General features: G+C 35.8%; 4 protein-coding genes across 5 annotated transcripts in view; 3 read left to right on the top strand and 1 right to left on the bottom strand.

The window, feature by feature from the left end:
* The first annotated feature begins 4,541 nt into the window (after positions 1 to 4,541).
* LOC113512806 (protein Flattop homolog) lies at positions 4,542 to 15,615 on the top strand. Its single transcript, XM_052894294.1, has 4 exons — positions 4,542 to 4,700; positions 11,574 to 11,787; positions 13,276 to 13,433; positions 15,443 to 15,615. The coding sequence occupies exons 1-4, from the start codon at positions 4,674 to 4,676 to the stop codon at positions 15,482 to 15,484; spliced, it is 441 nt and encodes a 146-aa protein (XP_052750254.1). The 5' UTR covers positions 4,542 to 4,673; the 3' UTR covers positions 15,485 to 15,615.
* A 105-nt stretch (positions 15,616 to 15,720) lies between these two features.
* Positions 15,721 to 17,334, top strand: LOC128200538 (uncharacterized). The gene has a single exon (XM_052894293.1). The coding sequence runs from the start codon at positions 15,908 to 15,910 to the stop codon at positions 17,240 to 17,242; it is 1,335 nt and encodes a 444-aa protein (XP_052750253.1). The 5' UTR covers positions 15,721 to 15,907; the 3' UTR covers positions 17,243 to 17,334.
* Positions 17,287 to 26,219, bottom strand: LOC113512805 (nonsense-mediated mRNA decay factor SMG9-like). The gene is made up of 8 exons (XM_026896730.2): positions 26,036 to 26,219; positions 25,678 to 25,915; positions 24,605 to 24,739; positions 23,045 to 23,305; positions 21,771 to 21,984; positions 20,855 to 21,037; positions 19,770 to 19,936; positions 17,287 to 17,663 (listed from the first exon to the last, which is right to left on the bottom strand). The coding sequence occupies exons 1-8, from the start codon at positions 26,069 to 26,071 to the stop codon at positions 17,461 to 17,463; spliced, it is 1,437 nt and encodes a 478-aa protein (XP_026752531.2). The 5' UTR covers positions 26,072 to 26,219; the 3' UTR covers positions 17,287 to 17,460.
* A 124-nt stretch (positions 26,220 to 26,343) lies between these two features.
* The window catches only part of LOC113512812 (uncharacterized), a 12,174-nt gene continuing 11,953 nt past the window's right edge, over positions 26,344 to 26,564 (top strand). For both annotated transcript variants that reach the window (XM_026896740.3, XM_026896739.3), the window contains exon 1: positions 26,344 to 26,564. This exon is cut by the window's right edge and continues 226 nt beyond it. In XM_026896740.3, the coding sequence (XP_026752541.1) occupies positions 26,473 to 26,564 (92 nt within the window). In that variant the 5' untranslated portion in view covers positions 26,344 to 26,472.

Below are 26,564 nucleotides of genomic sequence, written 5' to 3'. Positions count from 1 at the left end.
ATGAGTAGGGATAATATTTATATTATTATATGTATTACATCTCCCATATCTAGAACTAACAAAATTTTTCATCATGTCTCCTACCAAATTGTTTATAATTACTCCTCTCCATCCAAAGGTTGCCTGGAAGAGATCGCTCTTTGCGATAAGGTCGCCATTGTTTTCTCATTGTGATTATTTCTTGTAATTGTTTATATTTATAATAAGTTTACTATTGTAATCTTTTGGAGGAAACAATAAAGAGTATCTATCTATCTAAATAAGTAGACCATTTAGCTAAACTAGCCATAAAGGAAGGAAAAATCAACGGCAAAAAGATTAAGTGGGTATAGCAATTTATAGCAGTTACAATATCAACATTTTTTACTATTACTATTTCATCCATTAACTCTGCCATGTCCACTGCTGAACATTAGCCTTCCCCATAAGGAGCGTTTTGCCAGTAGTTGTCACGCTTGGCAGACGAGTTGGCAACTGCAGCTAGGCTTTTACAGATGTTCTAAGAGGGACGCTGCTGCGTATCCCTCCATTATATGCTCCCTTAGTCGCCTCTTATGATACCCACGGGAAAAGAAGGGGGTGTCCATTCTATGCCTGGACCTACACGCCGATCAATATCAACATATTGGCTTAATAATGAAATGGATATATCTTATTAATATTATTTCTTTTAATTATAGTAATAAAGTATTTATTGTTGTACTGATGCTTTTTTGGGTGAGTGTTGGGAGACTGTAAAGCTCACCCAGTTGGTCAAATAAATAAATAAATATTAAACATAGGTTATTTGATATCGAAGTGAAGCACCCGATTAAAGTTATAAACATACGTTATATTAATAGGTATAAAGAAAATTTCTTTTTAAACACAAACACACACACACACACACACACACACACACACACACACACACACACACACACACACACACACACGCTTTTTTTTAATATTAATTTTATTGCTCTTTTTTTTTATCTCATACTATTAATTATTGTTTTTATTTTTATTTTTGGATTGTGTAATTTCAGTGGAATGTATTTTGTTTGATTATTATTTAAACACATATCGGTTGGGGGCCTGGTGATCTGTACTATACTTAACCTTAACCTATTACAGACACCAGCTCCTCACAGCAGAGTTCCGTATTATAATTATTTTATTTTATCCTAAATAATAATAATAATAATAGCCTTTATTAACAATCTTACAATACAGTTATAATAATTTAATTATTTGTTAGACACCGGTACGTGAAGATTGTCTTGCTGTCCAGCATAGGCCTCCCCTAGAGTTCGCCACTGAATGCGATTCTGCGCTTGTCTTTTCCAAGTGTGTCCCGCTATTTTTTTATATTTATCCTAAATACCTTTGTGTAAATTTATGTTGTTTGTGAGGAGACAAAAATAAATATATTATTATTTTAAAAGGCGGACAGAAAACAACAATTCTTCCCGTTTTGCGGGTGCTTATGAGCGGCAGTAATAACTTACCATCAGGTGAACTGTATGCTCGATTGTCTTTTGTTATAAAAAAAATATAGATGTTCGACTGGCATGAGCGACATCAAAATGTTTAGAGGAATTCAATAAGTATGTATACATATATTAATAAAAATAAATTTGAAGTTTCATAAGAAATAGAGATAACAAACTCGTTTATTATATGTGTCAATGCTGATAGTCAAATATTATCAATGGAAAACATTTTTTATTATCTAAATATCTTGTTGTAACTGTTCTTGAAAATAATAAATATAGTTAACTTTCGTTCTTACTGAAGTTATTACCAAAGTCATTGTAAATTCAAGTTGTCGACAAAAATTTAAATACATCATAATAAAATTTGCATCCAACTTAGGGCTGTCTTAAATATTTATTTTAGTTTCTGTTTAGCAATACTACTGCCTACTCCCTACTTTACATGCCAGTGTGTTAGGTTGACTGGAAGAAATCTCTTTTAGAGATAAGTTAGCCTTTGCTAACATTGAGTAGTAGTATTAATTTTTTTTTTATACAACTTAGAATGGCGAACAAGCTGACGGCCCACCTGATGGAAAGTGGTAACCGTCGCCTAGAGACATGAGCAGTACAAGTTATGTTACTGCTATTAATAATTATGTGAAGATGGTCACCTAAGACTTCGAGTTGGAGCAAACACATTTATAAAATATCATTACAATTGGTTAAATGGTTTCGGAGAATGCCTTAATCAATGAATTAATCAGTGATCAGTAATAGAACGTTTATTTAGTTTTTAGTATAATTTTTTATCTATTACGTTAGCAAAAAAGCAGCCTGTCTGATGGAAACGGTGCATGTGCACGCTGCCAATATTTATAAAATCTTATTACATCCTTTTTGAAGAAACCCATGCTATATTTTTAGCAATAAAATTCATTCATTCATTCATATAGTCTTTAGATAAATATCAGATTCTGCTGAGAATTGCTTTTTTTTTTATTCCACAATCAGTAATAATAGTAGTACCGCATTCGAGTATTCTGGCACTTCCCTATGGTTGACTGGGAGATAATGCTTTTAGCATTCAGTCCGCCATGCACACATATTTGTACTAATGAATAAATAAATAAATAAAATAAAATCAGTGTTCGTTGAAGGTAACCTCTTTGAAATAGCACTGTACGCGACAATTTTAGTTTTAGGATGAGATGACGAATTCCCTGTCATGATCCTAATCCTGCCATGATGCCAAGCTGTGACTCAGTGGTTGTAGGCATTCCTAATAAATATTAAATAATACATTTTTTATAGTACATATTGGAATTACAGACAGCCCTAATAAAACGTGAAGTTGCCTTCAAATTGATTTAGTCGGTCACAAAGCAGAATAATTTATGTAAAGACTCATGTACCGGGCCGCGACATCCGCGGTTAATGTACTCGCAAAACGATATTAATGCTGTAATAAGCAGTTATATGTACATAACAATACAAATGTACCTATCTGGATTGAAGGTCACGGTATTCACTAATTCTCTTTATGGTGACATCGACATAGCTTCACGGCACGCAACGTTGTGCAATCTTAAAGATATATCAGGTTTTGTCATTATAAAGTGCTGGCCACACCGAGAACTCACTTCTTTTTAGTTGGAGAAAATCCCTCATAGAGTACCACGCGAGGATCCCAGATTCGTGTTAGCAGTTGCTGGAGAAGATCCGCATCTCAGGGTTCGGATTTGTAATATTCTTTTTGGGTGAAAATGACATGATACGCTACTAACAATCCCTTCCTTGTTTGCAAGGGTGAGACCGCCTCTACAGATATCTTAGCTCTTATGGTGATCGAGAAGCAAATTAAGCTCCAATTCCGAAGATTGCCTGGAGATACGTCGTGTATCCTGCTAGATTCAGGTGCTTTTTCCTTTGGTCAGAATGCATAATCTTGGCCTTATTCATTGGTAGGTACCTACCTACCAATGAATAAGGCCAAGATTATGCATTATCTAATAGTAGTCGTAATTACCTAATACTATTACCTAATAGTAGGACCGGCTAGGTCCACTTAATGTACACGATACACTATGGGTCAGCAGCTTTATAGGCTAAGTGCAATAGAATCATGGAAATTAAATATTTAAAAGAGCTCAAAAACAAGTATAATTAAATAATGGGTATATCTATTATTCGGATTTACATATTTCATACTGCGCTTTATATTTTTACACATTTTTTACTTATTTTTCTAATGCTCTGAACTCCACAGTTTATACTGCGAAGTACAGTAATGAACAACCCCCACTAGATGGAGTGACGACCTTAAATGCATTGCAGGAACTCAGTGGATGTAGGTGACTCAGGGCCGTTTCTTGTGGCAGTCTTCAGGGAGGAGGCCTTAGTTCAATAATGGGCAGATAACGACTGACATGATAATAACGATGAAGCACCTTCATTTTTCCGATAAATCCAGGTACGCGCTTTTGGAGACCACAGCTGTCACTGTAATATCCCACATCCTCTCTCCCTCTCCCTAAACTCCTTTAAAAATGTTTCAAATTTTTAAAGGATTTCAAAAAATTTCAATCACCAATCTGCTTATCCAACTTGGTGTTTTATGGGCATAAACTTTCCAATGAAAAGGACTAATAGTGTGTCGTCACCAGTGCGAAAATCAAAGGATCACACATTGGAAGACATCGTGGAAGATTTATATTTAGTATTGGATAGATACAGTTTGAAATGATTATAAGCAAATGAATAATATATTTAGTAATATAACTGAGAGGTAAGACAAAAAAAGAATTTGACGAAAAAAAAATTGTCTTTGCCTATCGTGGTAGACAAAAAGTGTAAAAAAAAATATAAAATACCTTACGTTTAATGAACTAAAAATAACATTAACACTAGTATTAATCAAAGTCTTATTAACGGAAAATTTGAACAGTCACCGAAAGCATAGCAGACACGCGTCTAATCTTTTCACTGAACGTCAAAAGGTCGTTCACCTTTTCAGGATACGGCAGTGCGTAGGGAAATCCATCATAGTCCTGGCTGGAAATTGTCCCGTTGTCATGACAACGCGACAGTTGTGCCGATAGGTTTCCACATTTCCCGATGAAATACAATTCCATTTCAGAAACAGACACGTGGCTAACGGAATTTGTTCAAATTTGTATTAAATAGATGTGTTTTGAACTTATCTAGTGTTTTAAAATGGCATACCATTTCGATAGTGGACAGGTGAGTAATAGGTGTTCTGTTACTGTTTAGATTTTGAAATTGATAGAAGTGTAATAGGAATATTGTTTTGGTGCTTCATTACATTCAAACGTTTTCTATTTTATTTATTGCTATAAAATATTTTATTTTATACAGACAAACATTTTTTCCAACCGATTTCAAAAAGGAATTCTTTTTTGTTTATTTTATTTGTTGCTTTTTTATTTTCATTCTTTGGCTGTAAGATGTAGCTGGGAAACAAGCTGACGGCCCACTTGATGGAAAGTGGTAACCGTCGCCTATAGACATGAGCAGTACCATGGACATAACAGAGTATCTATACTGTTTCACCCATGATACCCCCCATGCGTTGCCATTCCTGAGGCCTCAGATCTTATTCCTCTGTACTCTGTAAATTCACGCCATATCCCACCCTCAAAACCGGAACACAGCCATGCAAACACAACTGCTTCACGGTAGAAACACGAATGGGACAGAGGTACCCAAGCAATCGACTTTTGTACAAAGTCTCCCTCTGGTAGGTTAAAATAAGTTTATGAGGTATGAAGTTTTTATGAATAATTAGGCAATTAAATAATTTTTTTGCGACTTCTATAACCGTGTGCTTAAATAGATACTTAACGACCATAGACAAAGCTAGTAGATGGCATTTATTTTTTAATACATGAGCACCTGCAACTATCAAGTCCCCCATAACTTTTTTACTTACATACAAATTGTAATGCCCTTAATCCAAGTTAGATTCATCCAATTACATCGCAAACATCCTCAAATTAATTCGCCATATGCGAAATTGAATTTTATGTAGCAAGTGTACGGTTCAATATTGTTTTTCTATTTTGCGCAATCGGTCACTGCAACAAGGGGTGGGCTGTTTGCAAGAGAATGACAATTTTTCACGGCATTGTGTACCTCTTTAATCCATGTTTGACACTCTGCCTGCTGGTCTTTAGTTAATAGCTCTTGTGTATCTGTTCCAAATTGTATTCTATTATCTATGATTTATAAAAAAAGTTAAAATGTCAGACGACAGATAAAGCGAAGTATTTTTTTCTCTTTCGTATTTTATTGTTCATCAATAAATATATCGTTTCATTTAATTAAAATAAGAAAATAATTCTTGTCTAATGAATTAGATGCATATAAAATCGATAATAAATCTCAAATGTTTATGCGGTACGTGTCGGAAACTACAAAAACAAAAATTATCTAGTCTATGGTCCTAAAGATTTTTCGTTTCGAATTTTTAGTACGAAACATGTTTCCATTAAGTCATGATTAATGGGAAAATGTTACGGAAATTATGTTTTTTGAGAAACTTGTTTGATATTATTATCAACATGATTATATCAGCCATTAACTGTCTCTTGCTGAACATACGCCTCCCCCATAAAGGGGGGTTTTAGTTGGCTAGTAATTGCCACGCTTGGCAGGCGATTTGGTAACCGCAATTAGACTTTGACAATGTTTATTAATAAAGGAGGGTTTAGGCAGTAGTTTGGCAACCGCAGTTAGGCTTTTTATGATGTTTTAAGAAAAACGCTGCTATTCATCTTTCGCCTATAAATCCCCTTAATCGCCTCTTACAACACCCACGGGAAAGGAAGGGATGGTCTATTCTATGCCGGGACCTACACGGCGTGTTTTAATAAAGTGTTAATTTTGACTCATAATGAGTTAAAAGTTAGCTTATTGATTAGAGAAGCCTTATAGATAGCAATCCATCATAATATTATGTAATAATTTAAAAACTTATTACTTATACAACAAGCGGGAAGCATAAAAATAAGATAAATGCTGTAGAGATGAAATCTCTAAGAAGTATGTGTGGTATTAAATTAAAAGATGGAGCAAAAAACAGTGTGATTAGAAAGGAGAGTGGACTGAAAGATGATGTAGTAACAAAAATCGAAAAAGGAATGTTGCGTTGGCTTGGCCGTTTGGAGAGGATGGATGAAAGAAGAATTACGAAAGAGATATATCGAGCAAGAATAAATGGAGATGTGCTGCTCTAGATGGACGTATTTCGACCAAATAGGCAATGTGTTGAAGAAGGGCCAAATTAAAAGTATCCGTAACTGGTGAGTGCATATGAAAGGATTGATAAATGTGGGAGAAGCGAAAAAGGTTTGTTTGAATCAAAGCATTTGACTTTCCATTGTACATTTTTATACCACTGAGGTGGTAATCAAGCATACGGCCCACCTGATGGTAAGTGGTTATCGTAGCCTATAAACGCCTGCAATACTAGGGTTATTACGCGTTGTCGACCCAAAAGAAACTCTTTAGCCCCCCTTTGAAGAACCCCATGCTATGGTCTCTTGGGAAAACCTCGACAGTTTCTTTGTTTCTCTATAATTTCTAAATACCTTAACAGATTTGTAACTATGGAGTATCGTTAGATTCTTACGTCATTCCGTAAGAAACCAGCTTTAATTTCTTTTTGAATAGTTTTATTTTAAAATGGCAGTCTTGATTTTTTCATCTGCGGACCACAATTGACTTGTTTACCGAGAATTATATTTACAAATATAGATGTTTCTATAATTAAAAGAGTGTTTATAAATATGATATGACATTAAATAATCAACCGATTTTAAATTCACCAGAGGGAGACTTTGTACAAAAGTCGATTGCTTGGGTACCTCTGTCCCATTCGTGTTTCAACCGTGAAGCAGTTGTGTTTGCATGGCTGTGTTTCGGTTTGAAGGGTGGGATATGATATGATAACACCTTAAATGGCATCATGGGCGAAACAGTATACGTTATGTCTTTAAATACCACTTTCCATCAGGTGGGCCGTCAGCTTGTTTTTCTAGTTTAGTTTAGTTGTATGTGTTTTTTTATGTTTGTTACCTCATAACCCTGTCGATTTTAAACTAACTTGGAAATTTTTATTTTAGTCTGAAAGGATGTATTTATAGATTGGTTCCATATAAATTGTATTAAAATCGGTTTAGTAGCTTAGTTTTTAAATGAAAATAACTGGTTTTATCACAATTCAAGTGGAATTTTAGTGGAATATCTTAAATCATATATATACGTAATACCAGAGGGAGACTTAGTACAAAAGTCGTTTGCTTGTGCACCTCTGTCCCATTCGTGTTTCTACTGTGAAGCAGTTGTGTTTACATGACTGTGTTTCGGTTAAGAGGGTGGGATATGGCAGTAAATTTACAGGATACAGGGGAATAACACCTTAGTCCTCAGGGGTATCATGGGCGAAACATTATACTCTGTTATGTTCATGGTACTGTTCATGTCTATAGGTGACGGTTACAACTTTCCATCAGCTTGTTTGCCATTCTAAGTTGGATAAACAAATAAAATAAATAAAACTCATAAAACAATTGGAATAAAAAAAAAAAACCACATTCTGTGCACGACACATCTTTTCCAGTTGTTTACACCCGGAAATACACAAATATGGTGGTTTTTTGTGAAGGTTGCCTATTAAAATGTCGTGCAAGTCAACCATATTATTACATTTAAATGCATCAAATATCAAAATAAATTAGGTAATGGCTGTTCTAAATATAAACATCGTGCATGGCAACCATAAAAAAACCTATGTATGCCTAAACATATCAAGTATCAAAATAAATTCGATAGTAGGTACATAGCTGGTCTAAATATAACATACAACGATAAAAAGAAGCGCAATGCTACATTGACGCAATGGCAGGACAATGGCTGAGTAACACGTGGCAATGGTAAACAGGCAAGGTCTCCAAGTTCACGGACGTAAAGGAATTGTAACTTTTATATAACGGTACCCTGTTACAATTATTTTTAAAGTTTAATGCTTCGACAATAGTTGTTTATGCACGCAGCCATTTTTTATTTCATTTTAAAACTTTCTGTCTACTGGCTTTTAAGTCATGCTTGTTATTTTTTTAAACTATTAATAATAATTTTTTAAACTTAAGTTCTAAGACTTATCTAGTAATAAAATTAGAATATAATTATTTAGAGATGAATAAAAGAAAAATTATAATGAAATTACTCTCTGAAAAATTAAAAATATAAATAATTAGTAGGTGCGAAGTAACACAGTGTATACTGTGCTGTCTAAAAGCGACTACTACTACTACTTTCACATCACGTGAACTGTAAGTCTGTTTCCTAGTTTTAGTGGTAAAACATATTCCGCTCTATTTTTTTTATTAATTCGTGCGAGAGTGGCGCCCTCTAATGTAAAGAATTTTTAGATAAGTTAAAGGCCTTTGATGTAACTTAAGTACTGGACAACGGCTTCATATATACTTCAAAGTACAAGGTAAATGTTAATCATTTTAAATTATTGAAACACGTATTTTAAAATTCAGACTTTTAGGCTGATTAGATCTTAAAATCCCTGGACCGCTGTCAAGCGTAATCTGACGGATTTGTTTCGATTCGATATTTTATTTTCTCACTCTCTCTAGGCCTTTTTTTGGTAAGTTTTACCAGTAGTTGCCACGTTTAGTAGGCAGGGTAATGCACGCAGATCGGCTTTGGTGATATTTTAAGAGGGACGTTGCAGCCCATCCTTTAACCATTGAATTACCTTAGTCACCTCTTACGACACCTACGGGAAAGAAAGTGGGATCTTAACTTACCAGAGGGAGACTTTGTACAAAAGTCGATTGCTTGGGTACCTCTGTCCCATTCGTGTTTCAACCGCAAAGCAGTTGTGTTTGCATGGCTGTGTTTCGGTTTGAAGGGTGGGATATGGCGTGAATTTACTGGGTACAGAGGAATAACACCTGAGTCCTTAGGAATGGCAACGCATGGGGGGTATCATGGGCGAAACAGTATACTCTGTTATGTCCATGGTACTGCTCATGTCTATAGGCGACGGTTACCACTTTTCATCAGGTGGGCCGTCAGCTTGTTTGCCATTCTAAGTTGTATAAAAAAAAACCTTCCTTACTAATATTATAAATTTGAAAATGAGTTTGTGTTAATGATGTGCGCTTGCGTTTGATGATGAACAGATGATGATGATGATGGTGATGATGAATAAATACACCTAGTATTTGCAGCGATTTAACTAGGGTAAATAAAATAGATAATAATTTGAAGCGCTGATGTAATATAAATTTGATGTTATACGTTGAAGTTTTGTTTTGCGAGTCAGTTACAATTTTGAAAACCTGAAAGGTCAAGTAAATTTCTCTTGCGCTATGATTGGCGTTCTCGCGATGCCGTGATGAGCGGCTCTTGTTACTGGTTGATGTTGTGTGTGATTATCTATTAATAGCTTAGCAGTCGTCCATTGGTTTTACCGCTGAAACCGCTTCATTATACGCAGGAGTGAATAATATTCATTGCATATTGTTAATGCTTTAACAGTTTGTTTGTTACTTTATCGTACCTTAACGGCTTGACAAATCACTATGAAATTTGGTATACACGAACTACTCGTATACTAGATGGAGAAGGATATAGGTTATTTTTTATTCCTTTTAGTAAATATATCACGCGGACGAAGACGCGGGAAAAAACTAGTTAATAATAAAAATCTCGACCTGGCTCACGAGGTGACCGAAATGTGGGGGGTGACGTCCACCGAAATCATTCCAATCGTTTTGTCGGTGAACGGTCTTATCCCAACTAGTCTGGAACAACGTCTCAGACGGTTGGGATTCCGAGGCGGCTCACTCCCGTAAAAGATGCAGAAAGCGGTGCTCTTAGATTCTGCCCGCATTGTACGCCGGTTTCTCTCCCTAGGGCCCTGAACCCGGGCCGACTGTGCTTGTGCCGGGGGTTAGTTCGCCATCTCCTTTCCTTAAGACGGGAGACGTGAATTTTTGAAAAATAAATAAATCCCCTGAATACCTCATTAAGAAAGTTTTAAACAAATGTGGTTGGATAATTCTAATTTATTACGCCCTATTATAATTATAATTTAGGGAAAAGCATTGGTGATATATGGGGTAAATAACAATTTGCAACCCTTTGTCGCGAGGGATGATTATTATAACGCCTCGCCCGTGAGGGGGTGAGTTGACACCTGCTGAATGGGCGACGCGTGTAACGTTATTGTTATAGGTTTTTTGTTAAATATAAATTTTTAATTTGTCCTTCGCGATCTCATTGTTATGAGGGCTGTATAGGAAGATTTCTAGTTGAATGGTTGTAAGGATTTTAAAGATAGGGTGGTTTGTTTAATTTTCTATGCACTAGTTATGTTTTTTTTTATACAACTTAGAATGGCAAACAAGCTGACGGCCCACCTGATGGAAAGTGGTAACCGTCGCCTATAGACATGAGCAGTACCATATGTTTTAGTAACAATTAAAAAAGCTCAGAGTGATTTAATTGAGGTTTAGAGTTGATTGTATTCACGATTCATTATTGTTTCTGGTTTCGCTTACGATGGCGTGGTCACAAGTCACGCTATTGTAATAAAAAAAAAAATATTATATAAATACTAGCTGACTCAGTAAAGGTTGTTTTACCATAAACATTATTTCTAGAACTATGCATGAAAATCTACTACAATTATTATATTCGATTGTCATCTTGCAATCCTATTGCGGAATATAAAAATCCCGATTAAACAACAGGGGTTGATCGTAAAAGCGTGAAAATTTGATTCTGTATGTATTTTTCAATGTTAAATTATAATTAAATAAAAAAAATTGTCAAAGAAATAAAAAAAAATTAGGGGTGGGTCACCCTTATCATTGAGGGTTACGAAAAATAGATGTTGGCCGATTCTCAGACCTATCCGATATGGACACAAAATTTAAAAAAAATCGGTAAAGCCGTTTTGCAGGAGTTTGGTAACAAACATCGCGACACGAGAATTTTATATATTAGATATTATTGGATTTATGACATAAGCGCCTTACAATGACTTACAAACTTTTTCATTTTACGCAGTTTAACAAGGAATCGATGCCGAAGAGATTGGGAAATTGGCAGGTCCCACGTTGGGCGCCAAGCCGCGCAAGGCCGGCCGAAATGCGTCCCAATCCGAAACCAATATGTGATATAAACGGCCGTTTCTTGCCGGGAGCTCCAAGGGGCACATCCAGATGCTTCGGCCACTACACCGGCACTTGGGACCTGCCGAGGAGGATCACGAGGAAAGTTGGTAAGATATTTTGTACGAATTGGAATTGCAACAAGCCGCTGGTCCATTTGATGAAAAGTGGTAATAATAACCTAAAATGAAATAGATAATAATATAATATATTTAATTTTATATACATAGAATTTAATGATAAATTAATCACGATAGTTTCCAGGGGGAACCGCGTGGAGGTCGACCTAGTTGGGTATATTGATAGCAATGGGAATTAACCTCCCCATTACTATCAATCCCTTCCTTCCACATAAATAGTATTGGATACTTATATTATTGTTAGATATATCTAATTAGTAACAATTAGCGAATTTGCGGGTAAAAATTAGGTAATGGTTTGTCCTTGAGATGTATAACGGCATCTTACATTTGTCAAAGCACGATACTTCCTGATAGGCTTGTGCCATGCCACGAATATTACATTTCAAACATAGCTAACTGTAGATATAGCTCTAAAGTATACCCACACGGGGATAAACAACGAAGGTACCGATTAAAAAGAAAGAATCTTCTATCTACACTAATATTATATAGAGGAAAGATTTGAATTTTTGTGTGTATGTTGGAAATCTATTGAAGGAAATCTATTGAAGTAAATGTCACAGAAATATTTATTTCTATTGATACTTCCAATTTTTCAATATGTAGAACATGCAATGGCTTGTTCTGAAGTGCATTAGACCATGATACTCAATATTTATGCAGTAGTTACAATATTGACAATTGATGTAGTTCAACATGCTATGAAGAGGGGGGAAGGGATTGTTAGTAACGGGGTCTAATGAACCCGTTGCTAGCAATATACTATCGGGTCGACCTCCACGTGGTTTCTCCTGGAAACCATCGTGGGCAGTTCTTGTTGAAATCGTCACAGTGGGCTAACTGACCTGCTTCATTCTCACCTGTCATCCTTCACTGGTGCCCCGCCAGTGTATGCCGAGGGCGTGGGCTGGGTTATTATTCCATTGTCACCCATTAAAGAGAAAACATGCTATGAAGAATTTAAATTATGTGTAAATTTTGTTGTTGTCAGTTAATTATTTTTCTATAATTTTATTAAAAAATCAATAAAATTTGTGATGATTATAACATCATGCCAACCTATGTTTATTTAACAGTATGATGGATACTGTGATATATATACTTTTTGTGTTGCTATTTCTGAACACTAAAAGACTACGAGTCTTTAAATTGTATCTACTACAATTTCTTGTCTGCAGATTCAGTTATTTTGGTATTATTAGGTAACCTAGTGATTGATTATGATTATGAGGACATGCAGACTTTTTTATCGAATAATAAAATTTCATATTACACATTGTGATTTTGTTTTTTTTTTTCTGTAAAATAAAAATGTATATCGAGAATATGTTTTTAAACTAAAATGAATGTGTGAGTTTTTAGTTTAAAAACTCAAAAAAATGAATAAACAAATTTATGTTTTGGATTTTAAAACTTAGAATAGATTCAATTACAAATAACTTTAACCATATACAGCGGAAGAATTAGCCAAGGAACCACCAGCGGGAAGGTTCCCAGATTGGGTGAATTTTCGTGTCCAGAGGCCCAAGGCGGCGGCAGCGGCGCGCATGCGTACTGGGAAACGTGGGAAAGTAAAAGAGGAAAGCCAACCGAAAGAGGATCAGATGTTTATTGTGAGTTACACGGTTCGCATGTGATGACTATTGTAGAGTTTGACAGATAAATGCGCGCGAAATGTTAATGATATTAGTAGTAGAATACCTAGTTTGACAGATAAATGCGCGCGAAAAACTATGGTATAAGTAGAGGTTACGATGCCGTCTCTATGATACAATATTGTTTGCAATTTCAAGTTGTATAAAAAATATTGTGTGTAGTTTTTAATGAACCGTATATCTTAAACCTATTATAACTTTCCTCCTCAGGTAATTGTAGATAAGAATTAGAGCACAAAAATGTATTTTATATTTTGCACTTTACATACTTAGCATCTTCATTTGACAACTTCCATAGTGCAGTGGCAAGTTGCTTTTTGCAAATGAGGTATTGTGTTTTAAGCTCGGGGAATGCACTTTTATAATCTGACTCAGGACTGGGTGAAATGTTATTAAAAGTTTGTTTTCTAGTTTCTCATATCATAGAGTATTTTATTAGCTTTTATTAAATGTGCCCGTGATATTGCTCGCGTGACTGGGATATTTCGATTTTTTAATAGATAAAGATGGATTATTGCACTTGTCTTGTAAGTTTATGATTTATATGGACGAGTGAAATACCAGTAAAAGATATTGCGGAATTATATATTTGTCGTCAGTAGGTTATTCAAATCCTCTATAATTCGAAGTCTTAGTTTACAATCATGTTAATTATAATATTTCGTTAATTCGAAAAAAAAATTGCTCCTAATTTAACGCCCTATATTACAGTCTACTGATACTGCTAGTAAATCCGTCGCTGAGATGAAGTCAGGAAAGTTAGCACTTCATAACATATTCACCACAAGTAAGAATTGACCACAAGGTTTCTAGGAGGATCGCGTGGAGTTAGACCTGACAGGATATGTTATCGGCAATTGAATCGTTAGTCAACATCACTAACAGTCCCTTGACTCGAGGATATTGTAAATGACCTGGGTGAAAAGTATCTTTCATTGACTTCTAAGCTAAATATCACATAGATTTATCTGCCTTTGATAACAATTGGTCAGATTTATAAAATCTTCCAAAAAGTTAACAAGATTTTCCTCCAACCCAAATATTACGTGTCTGTCTTTCAAGACAGTTGGTGAGATTTAGAAAATTTGCCACAGAGTTAACAAACACACTTCCAGATTTATAAATATGAATAATGAACTGTTGCGGACGGCCGTAAACGCGTAGTATCGTGTTTCTCCTTTATGTTAAAATTTTCTTAAATCTTTTCTTAGCGGATGTTTACGTTATTTTTACGTTAAGTTTTATTTTATAACGTGAGCATCTATGTTCCTAGTCTTGACTGCGTGATGATAGAATAAACGATTTCATAAGTATTGATGGTAAGGCATTACCTAGCGCCCGCTCTGATATTTTTTCAATAAGTCACATTGTTTACTTAATATTGGTTTGGAAGACATTAAATACCGCCTTAGTTATAGGATACCGTGGTATAATTCTTTAGTTCCCTGTAATGGTGACATATCAGGAATGCCATGGACATAATAATCACTGTCGTTCTTGTGGATCGTCACTTTGTTATTTCAAATTCTATATAAGAATGTTTAGTCTGGTCGCTTTACATTAATAGATATACAAAAATAGCTATTTCGAAACAAATCAATAATTGTATCCGGTATAAACAGTTTTGCATTATATAAAAAGATTTGGTATCGTTTGAACTTTTCGCTCTATGTAAACTTCCCTTCTTCCGGCCTTTGTTGTAAAGTCCTTGAAAGTTATTTGGGTTAGTGACACGATACGTGATTTGTCAATGTAACTTTCTTACCCCTTTCGCCAGTTGATTCGATTGCGTGATATCTATCATTTGCAGAAATCCATCAATTTAAATCACTGCTTGCTACCTACTGTCATTTTATTATATACTTGTAATCGATTGGGTTTCTTTTTATTGTATCATTTGCTAACAACACGCTATTTTATTTTACGTTCTATCACATTAATCTTTTGTTTATATTCATTTATTTCAGCCACGCCAATGCCCATTCCACAAACACAAGCGCAAAAAATAGAAACACCGAAGACAAGGAGGCTAGAACTGCACGCAAAGTAGAAATTTTCGTTTAAATATTATTTTTATAACGATACTATGAAATTAAAATTATTTTTGCAAAATCTTTCCATGTCTGTGCCAATAGGGATCTGAGGTTAATGAAGACGAAACGCATCAGACAGAAAAAGACGTAAACGAAGAGGACTTACAAATTAATAAAGAAGATAATCCTTTAGGTATTGTAAAAAAAGAACCGGTAGATGAAGATGGCCACAGTCCATATATTCCAGGAGCACTGACAGATCCCGATAAACGGCATGAAAGTCACGATTTGTTAGTTAAAGATGCAATAGAGCAACTGCACGGTCCGCAGGAGGACGAAACAGATAAATTTTGGCGAAAAGTAGCAGAGAATGCGAAGGAAAATGTTCGAGATCAGAACATGAAATATACTAAAAAGAGTGAGACGCCAAAATTACCTCACGTAAATGTATCGCAAAACTTTCAGTTTGCGAGGAGAATGCATGTTGGTAATTTAGAGCATCAACCTCTACCAGATACTTTGGGATACAGAAACTTAACTAAAATCGCTGAACATAGAGATTCGGATATTATTGTCAAGCCTTATGCAATAGGCTGGAAAGGGTACGGTGCCGCCGGTCCTACTTGTTGTACTAAGATGCGAGTACACAGACCTAAGACCTGTGATCATAAAAAGAGCGAGGGAGACAAACATGAACAAAAAAGACCTTCCACTTCTGCTCCCGATTTAGGCGGTCAGAACAAGAAATCACTATCGCTCATGGATCTAGCTATTTGTTGGGATTTTCGACCAGATGATCCTAAATCTGAGCCACGACCACCTAAGCATATAGATGGCTCCAATGGTTCAAAAGCACCGGCTGTGTTTACAATGGTCCATACTCCTAAAGAAGAAACAGAACAGGCAATAGCTGGCCATACGATGCCAATTTTTCATCAAAATCGTGCTGGAGATGATCCCGGGCATCATCCTGTTCCATATTTTGAAAAAGATATGGCAAAGGAAAAGAGAAGAGATTCTTGTGAGGTACAACACTGTCCTCAACATAACTATGCCGAGAAATACCAGAACAATAAAAGTAATAATAAAAGTTCTAAATCTTCTAGCAGAAAAAGTTCTGGCAATTCAGTGAAAAAGTCTCAGTGTGATGGTATACACGGATGTGGTACACCAAGCGAAACAAGTCGGGAATCAAATCGTGATTCGAGACCAGATAAGCTGCAACCCATTAAAGACGCTTGGAGTGCCGACACGAAAAAGAATAATCACGATATGAATAGAAATCGCAATAGTTTAGAATCGTATGAAAAAACTCCTCTAGCGCAAGGAAAATTGCATCAAAGTTCGCCGAACGAATCACAACTGTCTAAACGTTCGAAGGAGAGCGATTCGATTAACACTAAGCATCGGAACTGTTTGCCTTGCCACGAAAAATTGCATCAGGAGCCGAAGCAGAAAGAAGACTATAAATTCGCTTTTAAAGCTGGAAACCCGAATTCTGTACAAAGCGTTTCTAGTACAACGGACTCGAAGGGTCTGAAAATCCCTAAGATGCGTCACCCGTACTCAAAGAAATCATATACTATACCTACTCTCGCACCACCCTTCAGCATCTGGCGTGACTCGAACGCGAGTGGCTACCCTGAGCATTGGAGATTGGCCAGTGTTTACCAGCACGCATACAAACCGCCTGAGCAAAGGCGTAAGCCACTCATTGAAAGTGTTTACCAGTGAATTCTATAATTGCGATATACATATTCATTATTAAAACACAAACATAATAATAATGTTTATTGGGTCCAATAATCAATGTATAATTTTTAATTTGAATAAAATAAACCTAGTCCTTCATACAGACGCCTTTATCTCTCGTGATAAGATGCAGGTGTTTGACACCGGCGCCATATCTTTATTCTTCAGTATCTATAATCCTCGTTCGGGATTAGTCGTTTTCAAGGTAAAAACCGCTCGTATTCCATGAAAAACGTGCATTTTCTTATAGTCTCCCATGCCTTATTGCAGTAATGGAACCATCCTCTCTCAGAGAGGTTAGCAACGTTTGTTATTTGGTGTCTATTGACACCTAAAATCATCCAGCGAAGTCGTTTCGCTAATTGCTCAAATGGTGGATGGCCCCGATAGATTTCTTTGTTGTCTGAAAAAGATAAAAAAAAAATTTATACAATATAAAAGAAATAGGCTTATTTCTTATTTTACTTCATATATTATTTGAATTATGGGTAATAACTAAGAACATACATGTCTTTTTAAAGCCCCCCCCCCTCTGGAAAATAATCTAAAATACGCCATTTTTTTATCATTTCAGCCGTTAACTGTCCACTGCTGGACATAAGCCTTCCTCATAAGGGGAGTTTTGCCAATAGTTGCCACGCTTGGCAGGCGGGTGGGCAACCGCAGTTAGGCTTTTAGAGATGTTTTAAGAAGGACGCATGCTGCCTATGAAAAAAATACGCTAATGAAAAAATTATAGAATTCCTTAGAAACTGATTGGCAATATTATTGCAATTCAGAGTGATATTTATTTTGTGTATCTAATTATATTAAGATATATTGATAAAACTGTGGTATTAGATTTGTGGAGTTTAGTTTATTATCCGATAAACATTTCCTGTATCGATTACATGGTAACAGAAAAAGTTGAGCAGGGTTAATACGCTTCTGAGTATTTTTTTTTTATGTGTGAAAATGGTATGGTAACCCCGCCTGCGCTAACGGGATACGCTGGCGGAGCACCAGTGAAGGGTGATAGATGAGAATGAAAACAGGCCAGTTAGCCCATCATGATGAATTCATCAGGAATTAACCATGATAGTTTCCAGGGAGAACCGCGAGGAGGTCGACTTGGTTGGGTATATTGCTAGCAATAGGATTCTCAGTCTCCATTACTAACAATCCCTTTCCTCCCGCTCCTGAGTATTAGGTATAAGCTATTGACCTTTTAAAATGAATGTAAGAAACATACATATATACATATCTGTCACGCCTGTCTCCCATTAGGGTAGACAGAATGTAAGAAACAAATCCTTTTAATTTCATGGGCAAGATTGTGATAATGGATCGATCTTTTTACTCTTTTACACAAAAACTACTGAATAAATTTGAACAAAATTTGCTACACGGATAGGTTATGTCTTCGTTGCGGCCTCTTTGACCGGTTTTCTCGCTGGCCGCTAAGACGTTCTACAGACAAATGACTAGGACGAGGATCGAAAAAAAAAAAAGACGGACATAATTTTGATACGAGAAATTTGCCCTTTTTATTTTAAATAATTTAGACAACCAAATTCCGAACTTCGATCCTCTGACCTTCGGTCCTGTCAAGCGGTCCCAAGACCTTTCAAGCCTAACTAAGTATTATATAGTATATTTTAATGGATCACGCGGGCAAAGCAGTAAGATACAGTTAGTATTATAAAATTTAATTTATATATAAAAAGCAAATGACGTTCGTTAGTGTCGTTAAAACTGAAAAAACAGCTGGACCGATTTGAGAATTCCTTTTTGATTTTATTTGTTATATTATAGGAGTGGTTTAGGAGAAAAATAGGTGAAATAGGTTTAAGATAAGATCCGACTTTCTTTCCCGTGAGTGTCGTAAGAGGCGACTAAAGGAGGGCGAGGTATAAGCAGCAGTATCCCTCTTAAAACATCTCCAAAGCCTAGCTGTGGTTGCCAATCCGCTTGCCAAGCGTGGCAACTACTGGAAAAACTCCTTTAGGGGAGACCTATGTTCAGCAGTGGACAGTTAAAAGCTGAAATGTTGAGGGTATATAGCTAGCAATGGATGCTCATTGCTAGTCCCCATTACTGGAAATCTCTTTCTTACATGTTAATAAGTTATTTATTTTTATTTAATACATTATTGTACATGCCAATCACTAATTACTAAATAGTATAAAACAAAGTCGCTATCGCTGTCTGTCCGTCCCTATGTATGCTTAGATCTTTAAAACTACGCAACGGATTTTGATGCGGTTTTTTTAATAGATAGAGTGATTCAAGAGGAAGGTTTATATGTATAATACATGCATAATATAGTAGAGAAACACTGATAAATTTAGAGGTTTCTAATATGATGTCGTGAATAAACACATTTTTGGCGCTTACATTGCATTGCAATGCTGGCTGAACCCCACGAGATAAATCAAAATAATATACTACATACAGTATTGTACAACTTAAAAAAGTCAACAAAAAAAGTCCGCGATAGTATATGTATTGATTGAAATGAATTCCTTACCGTAGTCTTCATAGAGCTCCGGTAATAAAAACAGATTGATCGGTGTGCCGCAAGCATCCACACTGTATCCCTTGCACACGTTGTCAACATTTAGACCGTTCTTGTTTGTGTCACTGTACATATACATGCCTGAGTTTAATTGTAAATTGGATTTTTGGAACGCCTTTCTGGAATAAGAGGGGATATGAGTGAAAATTTTTATATTACTAAACACTAAAAAATTATGTAGGTTAAATCTGAAATAATTCTAATCAGACAAACATATACCGAATCCAGCAGTAAAGTTATATAATTTAAGATGGTGTTCCACAAATAAAAACCAGAGGGAGACTTTGTACAAAAGTCGTTTGCATGGCTGTTTCGATTTGGGTGGGTAATGGCGTGAATTTACAGGGTACAGAGGAACAACACCTGAGTCCTCAGGAATGGCAACGCATGGGGGGTATCATGGGCGTAGAAGTATACTCTGTTATGTCCATGGTACTACTCATGTCTATAGGCGACGGCTACCACTTTCCATCAGGTGAGCCGTCAGCTTGTTTGCCATTCTAAGCTGTATAAAAAAAAACCCACTTCAAATCAATCAAAATAGGTACAATCATATAGTTTTTAAATGAAAGTAACTGGTGTTGCCACAATTGAAGTGGGTTTTTTTTTTACAGCTTAGAATGGCAAACAAGTCTGACGGCTCACCTGATGGAAAGTGGTTTGCATCGCCTATAGATTTGAGCAGTACCATGGACATAACAGAGTATACTGTTTCGCCCATGATACCCATGCGTTGCCATTCCTGAGGATTCAGGTGTTATTCCTCTGTACCCTGTAAATTCACGCCATATCCCACCCTTCAAACCGAAACACAACCATGCAAACACAACTGCTTCACGGTAGAAACACGAATGGGACAGAGGTACCCGAACAATCGACTTTTGTACAAAATCCTTCTCTTGTAAAATTAAATAACTGACAGAGTTATGAGATAATAAAAAAAAATAATAATACATCTAAATTGAGAAGCTCTATCTTTTTGAAGTCAGTTTAGTTCAGAAATGAAACTTATAATCTTTATTACCACAGAGGTTTACCTGTAAACATCCTGCATCGTCTTCACAGCTTCAATGGTGAAATCCTCCAGTTGACACCGATTATGGAGCAACAGTAAGTGTGGGTGGCTCTCACCTCCGCCGGTGGACTCTGCACCTTCCTGGCTGGTCACAGTGTTGGAAGCCGAGAGGGAAGGTTTTAGCATTTCAGCTGCTTGGATGTATCTGTAACAATGTCTCGGAGTAGAATTGATCACATTTTTACCAGAGAGAGACTTTGTACAAAAGTCTCTCTCTTGTAAAAATGTGATCAATTCTACTTTTTTTAAATGGATAATCATGGAATGGTAAGCCCGCCTGTACTAACGGTAAACACTGGCGGTGCATCAGTGAGGGATCATAGGTGAGATTGAAAAGGCAAGTCAGTTAGTTTATCATGACAAATTCAATTGGAATTGAACACGATAGTTTTCAGGGAGAACCGCGAGGAGGTCGACCTGACAAGGCGTATTGCTAGCAATGGGGATACTAATCCCCATTATTACCAATCCCTTCTCATCTCCTTACGCATGGTAAAATAGGTGTCACAGAGTATACTGTGTGCCCATGGTGCTGTACATGTCTATAGGTGACTGTTACCACTTTACATTAGGTTTTTTTTAATGGATGATAATGGAATGGTAACCCCGCTACTACCCACGCTATCGGTATACAACGGCGGGGCACCAGTGAAGGATGATAGGTGAGGATGAAGTAGGTCAGTTAGCCCATCGTGACAAATTCAACAAGAATTGTTCACGATGGCTTCCAGGGGGAACCACGTGGTGGTCCACCTAATAAGGCATATTGCTAGCAATAGGGCTGTCAAACTCCATTATTAACAATCCCTTTCCCCCCCTTTACATACCCTATAAATTAACATTTATGTTGTTTTTTACTTGTATTGTGAATGCTTTACCTTATAAAATTATAGTCGGTGAACCAGTCCTGAACAGCGATCAATACGTGGCAAATAGCCATCAGGTAGGACGCAATTTGGAGGCAATCAACTATCACCACATTGGCACTCCTAGCCGTAACAGGATTTGTGTTCTCCTCTATGAGCGATGGCGACCATAGAGCTTGGCAGTCGAGGAGTATTACACGGTCATTTGTTATGTACATATCTATGCCTGAAATAGTAAAGATTATGTTTATTTTAAACCGATTTCATAAAAGGACATCTTCAAGTAGGTTGTATTTTTTTATGTTCGTTACTCCATAACTTCGTTATTTATAAATCAATTTGGAAAATACTTTTTCTATCTGAAAGGACATACTTTTAGTCTAAAAGACTGGTGTCAAAGAAATTTTTTCAAATTTGGTTAAGTAGTTTTGTTTTTTTTTTAATCAAAACTAATTTTTTTTTATACATCATAGAATGTCAAACAAGCTGACGGCCCACCTGATGTAAAGTGTTAACTGACACCTATAAACATGAGCAGTACCATGGACGTAACAGAGTATACTGTTTTGCCCATGATACCCCCCATGCGTTGCCATTCCTGAGGACTCAGGTGTTATTCCTCTGTACCCAGTAAATTTACCCTTCAAACCGAAACACAGCCATGCAAACAATTGCTTCACGGTTGAAACACGAATGGGCAGAGGTACCCAAGCAATCGACTTTTGTACAAAGTCTAAGTTGCCATAATTAAAGTTGGTATTTTTTTTGTGGAATAAAATTTTGAATTGATATAGATGTACTTATTGAGTATTGTATTGTATTTATTGTCATACCATCAGACGGACTGTATGCTTGATTGTCACCTTCGTTGTATAAAAAAAGAGAAAATAAAAGAAAACACTTAAATATCGTGAGATATGAGTAATTTTACTATAAATAATGTCTGAAGAGGAATTTAAATATACTCACCCTTTTTGCAACTAAATCATTTTATTCATACATACATACATATCTGTTACGCCTGTCTTCCAATAGGGTAGGCTGAAAAAATGGAAAGCCAAATGCTTCGATTCAAACAAACCTCTTTCGCTTCTTCCACATTCATCAATCTTTTCATACACGCTCGCCGGTTACGGATACTTTTAAATTGGCCCTTCTTCAGCACGTTGCCTATTTGGTCAACATACGTCCGTCAATCATTTTATTGACATGGAAAATAGAACCCAAATACCAGGGAAATTAAATTCAAATTAAATTTTAAATAAACAAATATAGAAAAAAAGTACCTTTAGTGCAATGAACACCTCTTTCGATGTGCTCAATATCTTGTATTTTGAATTTGAAGCAATCATCACTCCTCTGTGCATCATCTTGTCCACCGGCGAGGTCTAAATCTCTCATTTGGCCTTCCAACGCTGCGATATTACTTTGGTAGGTGTCGTGAGAGGACGCGGCCAGTGCGTGCAACTTCTGTATGAACGCACTTTGAGAATGCGTGCTCTGCGCTATTAGATTCAATATCATTGACTTGCCTACGCCTTGCGTGCCTGAAATGTGTCGGATGCAATATTTAAGAGTAGCATTTACCTGAGATTCTCAAAGAGGGGTTTTTTTAATGAATGATAATAGAATGGTAATCCCGCCTGCTCTAACGGTATACACCAGCGGGGCACCAGTGAGGGATGAAAGGTGAGGATGAAAAGGTAGGTCAGTTAGCCCATCGTGATGAATACAGTTGGAATTCAGTATGATGGTTTCCAAGGGGGACCACGGGGAGGTCAACTTGTTAGGGTATATTGTTAGTTGGGACTGATAATCCGCATTACTAACGATCCCTTTACACTAAATCTCATAGTGATTAGTTAAGCTGTCAAGGCACTAAGAGGTAATAAATAAATTCCTTTCACATTTGTAACATTATTAGTTTTTATTTATTTATTTAATACTTTATTGTACACACCAATTATACATAAAAATATGACAAGTAATTTTATGTACAATGGAGAGCTTAACTCTAAAAGAGTTCTCTTACAGCAACACCCAAAGTGGAAAGGAGCGATAATGTCAGCAGTAGAGTGGTGTACAATATTGTGAAAATTTTCAAACAAAACAACTAGACAAAATTAAATTGAAATAAAATGAAATGAAATGAATTTATTTTGCTAGAATGTAGGTAGTTTTCGATAAAAGAGGTTTACATTTCCCATATACATTCTGCCTCTATGTCGGCGTGCAAATTATTAATAATATGAAAAAATTACATAATTCTACATTATATTTCCCCTTATTAGTTATACTATTTAACACACACATAATTTATTACAATTGATACGTAATTACAATTACATTATATTTATTTTTAACTGTGACTTCGCCCGCGTGACTGGGATATGTTTATCGCTGCGATAAAAGCCTATATTTTTTCCCATCCTATAGAATACATATATATTGCTCTCTGTATCTGATATCGCTCACAATTTAGGTTACATGTTTGTTTTTATTATTTACTTCATTTTCACGCACTGTATAACTATGTTAAAGTAAATGCTGTGAATACCTATAATAGGCGTGTGCATTAATATTGTATTATATTTAATGTTTGTTATACCTATATGTTATAATGCAATATGCTGTTGGTGTTCCTTAAATAAATAAATTAATATAAAATTATATAGTGATTAGTTAAACCCTTAAAGCGTTATAAAGAAATAAACAAATTCAATCTCATGTTAATAATTTTCTTGTTTTATATTCATTTTATCAAATTTTTGAATTTTAGATCAAATTTTAGAATTGTCTGTGAAATAAGTGCATTTAAAAATACAATAAGAATGAATGCATCTAACCTATGATTCCAACAACAAGATAATTAGTGCTGGAGTCGTGTAGAAATTCCAAAGCTGCATTGTTGAATTCCATATTTTCATCCAGTAATTTTATAGCTTCCGTCATCTGTTTTAATGGTGGACTTATCTTGTGTTCTAGAAATAGTAGCAGTAATGTATTAGGTAATGATTATATTATTAAAGAAAGAGGGATTTACCAGAGGGAGACTTTGTACAAAAGTCGATTGCTTGGATACCTCTGTCCATTTGTGTTTCAACCGTGAAGCAGTTGTGTTTGCATGGCTGTGTTTCGGTTTGAAGGGTGGGATATGGCGTTAATTTACTGGGTACAGAGGAATAACACCCGAGTCCTCAGGAATGGCAACGCATGGGGGGTATCATGGGTGAAACAGTATACTCTGTTATGTCCATAGTACTGCTCATGTCTATAGGCGACGGTTACCACTTTCCATCAAGTGGACCGTCAGCTTGTTTGCCATTCTAAGTTGTATAAAAAAAAGTTTGTACAAAAGTCATCTGCTTGGGGTGCCTTTGTCTCATTTGTAATACTGCCATAAAGCAGTTATTTGAAATTTTAAATTTTTGATTTATATTGCCTATTTTAAATTGTTAAATATACTTATATGTACTTGGCTTTCTGATAAATAATTTTAAAATGTTGTAAATGTTTATTTTTGAGCTAGCTTTTTGCCTGTTACTTTGTATGCATGGATTTCAGAAAGAGGGATATTAATTAACTACCGCATTTAGATGATATATCAAGATGAAATATATACCAGATTTGAGGTAAGACCTTCAGAGAGACAACTTTGAAAACTGCATGGTGCCATAAGAGACGATTAAGGGAGGGGGAGGGATAGGCACGCTGCTGCCCATCCCTCCCCTTTTAAAACACCTCCAAAGTCTAACATTTCTTTCTCATTGTGACAAAATCTGCAAACACTTTTTGGGTATAATCCTAGTTGGGCCATGTATTTGTTGTGCAGTGTTCAGTGAGAGCCATTTTGCTTAATTTTGTGTAATTCTTGGGTAAGCAGATGTTGTTAAATAATATGGTTAAATTAATTACTCACCTGCATGTTTTTTATCTTTATGCTCATTTTGAACGATCTTACTAATATGGGGCTCATCGGAGGTTGGTGTTACTTGATTTTTTGGGCTCACAGGACGGTCTTCTTTGGCGGCGCTTTGTTCTCTCGTTTTCAAAATAATAGTCGGCTGTTTTTCTTTCTCTGGTTTATCTTTGTATTGTTCCTTGGGCACCTCTCGATCGGATTTCAAAATAACAGGCCTCCTTGGTATTGTAGACTCCTGATGAAAAAAAAGTTATTTGTGATACATCGTTAACGATATGGTTAAGATTATATATTGTTTATTGCACTTGAACAATAGATAATTATATAATTTAATTAATAATTAAATATTCCTTACTTTGGATGGGAACATTTTCTTTTTCTTGTCAGCCATATAGCAGGTTTTTATATAGTAAATAATTTATTAAACACTATCTATTTAGATGCTGGCCACCTAGTACCTAAGTATTATATTTGTTTATATTTTTAATATTGAAAATCTATTAAAATAAAGTTTTGACAAGCTGTTTTAACAGTTCAACCCTTGTCAAATTATTGCTTTTTCTTAGGGTTTGACACACACAGCTATGATTGTCAGTTGTCATTCGATCTAAATTTGCTGATGTGATCCGTGTGGAATGACTTTTTTGATTTGACTGACTGCACTGATTGACACTTGACGTAACTGAAACTGACTGCTACGAAACGAAAATACGACTGATCATCTTTGATATCATTAAAAAATTTTTTAATTCACCACCAAATCAACACGCAAAAAAGAAATACAACAAAAAGATGGATAGAATCTGTAACAAAATGTGTTTATGCAATTTAAGTATTATAATTGTTTTTCTTGCTTTTTCGACATCATCAGTTAGTGGTGAAGA

The sequence above is a fragment of the Galleria mellonella genome, unplaced genomic scaffold (genome assembly GCF_026898425.1).
Source record: "Galleria mellonella isolate WM207_F2 unplaced genomic scaffold, CSIRO_AGI_GalMel_v1 utg21, whole genome shotgun sequence".
NCBI lineage: Eukaryota > Metazoa > Arthropoda > Insecta > Lepidoptera > Pyralidae > Galleria > Galleria mellonella.
The sequence above is the reverse complement of the archived record's forward strand: the minus strand, read 5'-3'. Positions and strand labels throughout refer to the sequence as shown.

Bases quoted from the DNA above. Each gene is read 5' to 3' on its own strand.
- LOC113512806 (XM_052894294.1), top strand. From the start codon at position 4,674: ATGGCATACCATTTCGATAGTGGACAG. The intron at 4,701-11,573 runs GTGAGTAATAGG...CATTTTACGCAG, and splicing joins ACCATTTCGATAGTGGACAG to TTTAACAAGGAATCGATGCC. The intron at 11,788-13,275 runs GTAAGATATTTT...AACCATATACAG, and splicing joins GAGGATCACGAGGAAAGTTG to CGGAAGAATTAGCCAAGGAA.
- LOC128200538 (XM_052894293.1), top strand. From the start codon at position 15,908: ATGAAATATACTAAAAAGAGTGAGACGCCAAAATTACCTCACGTAAAT.
- LOC113512805 (XM_026896730.2), bottom strand. From the start codon at position 26,071: ATGGCTGACAAGAAAAAGAAAATGTTCCCATCCAAA. The intron at 19,937-20,854 runs GTAAACCTCTGT...CTCTTATTCCAG, and splicing joins ACGATGCAGGATGTTTACAG to AAAGGCGTTCCAAAAATCCA. The intron at 17,664-19,769 runs GTAAGGAATTCA...TATCTTTTTCAG, and splicing joins GGAGCTCTATGAAGACTACG to ACAACAAAGAAATCTATCGG.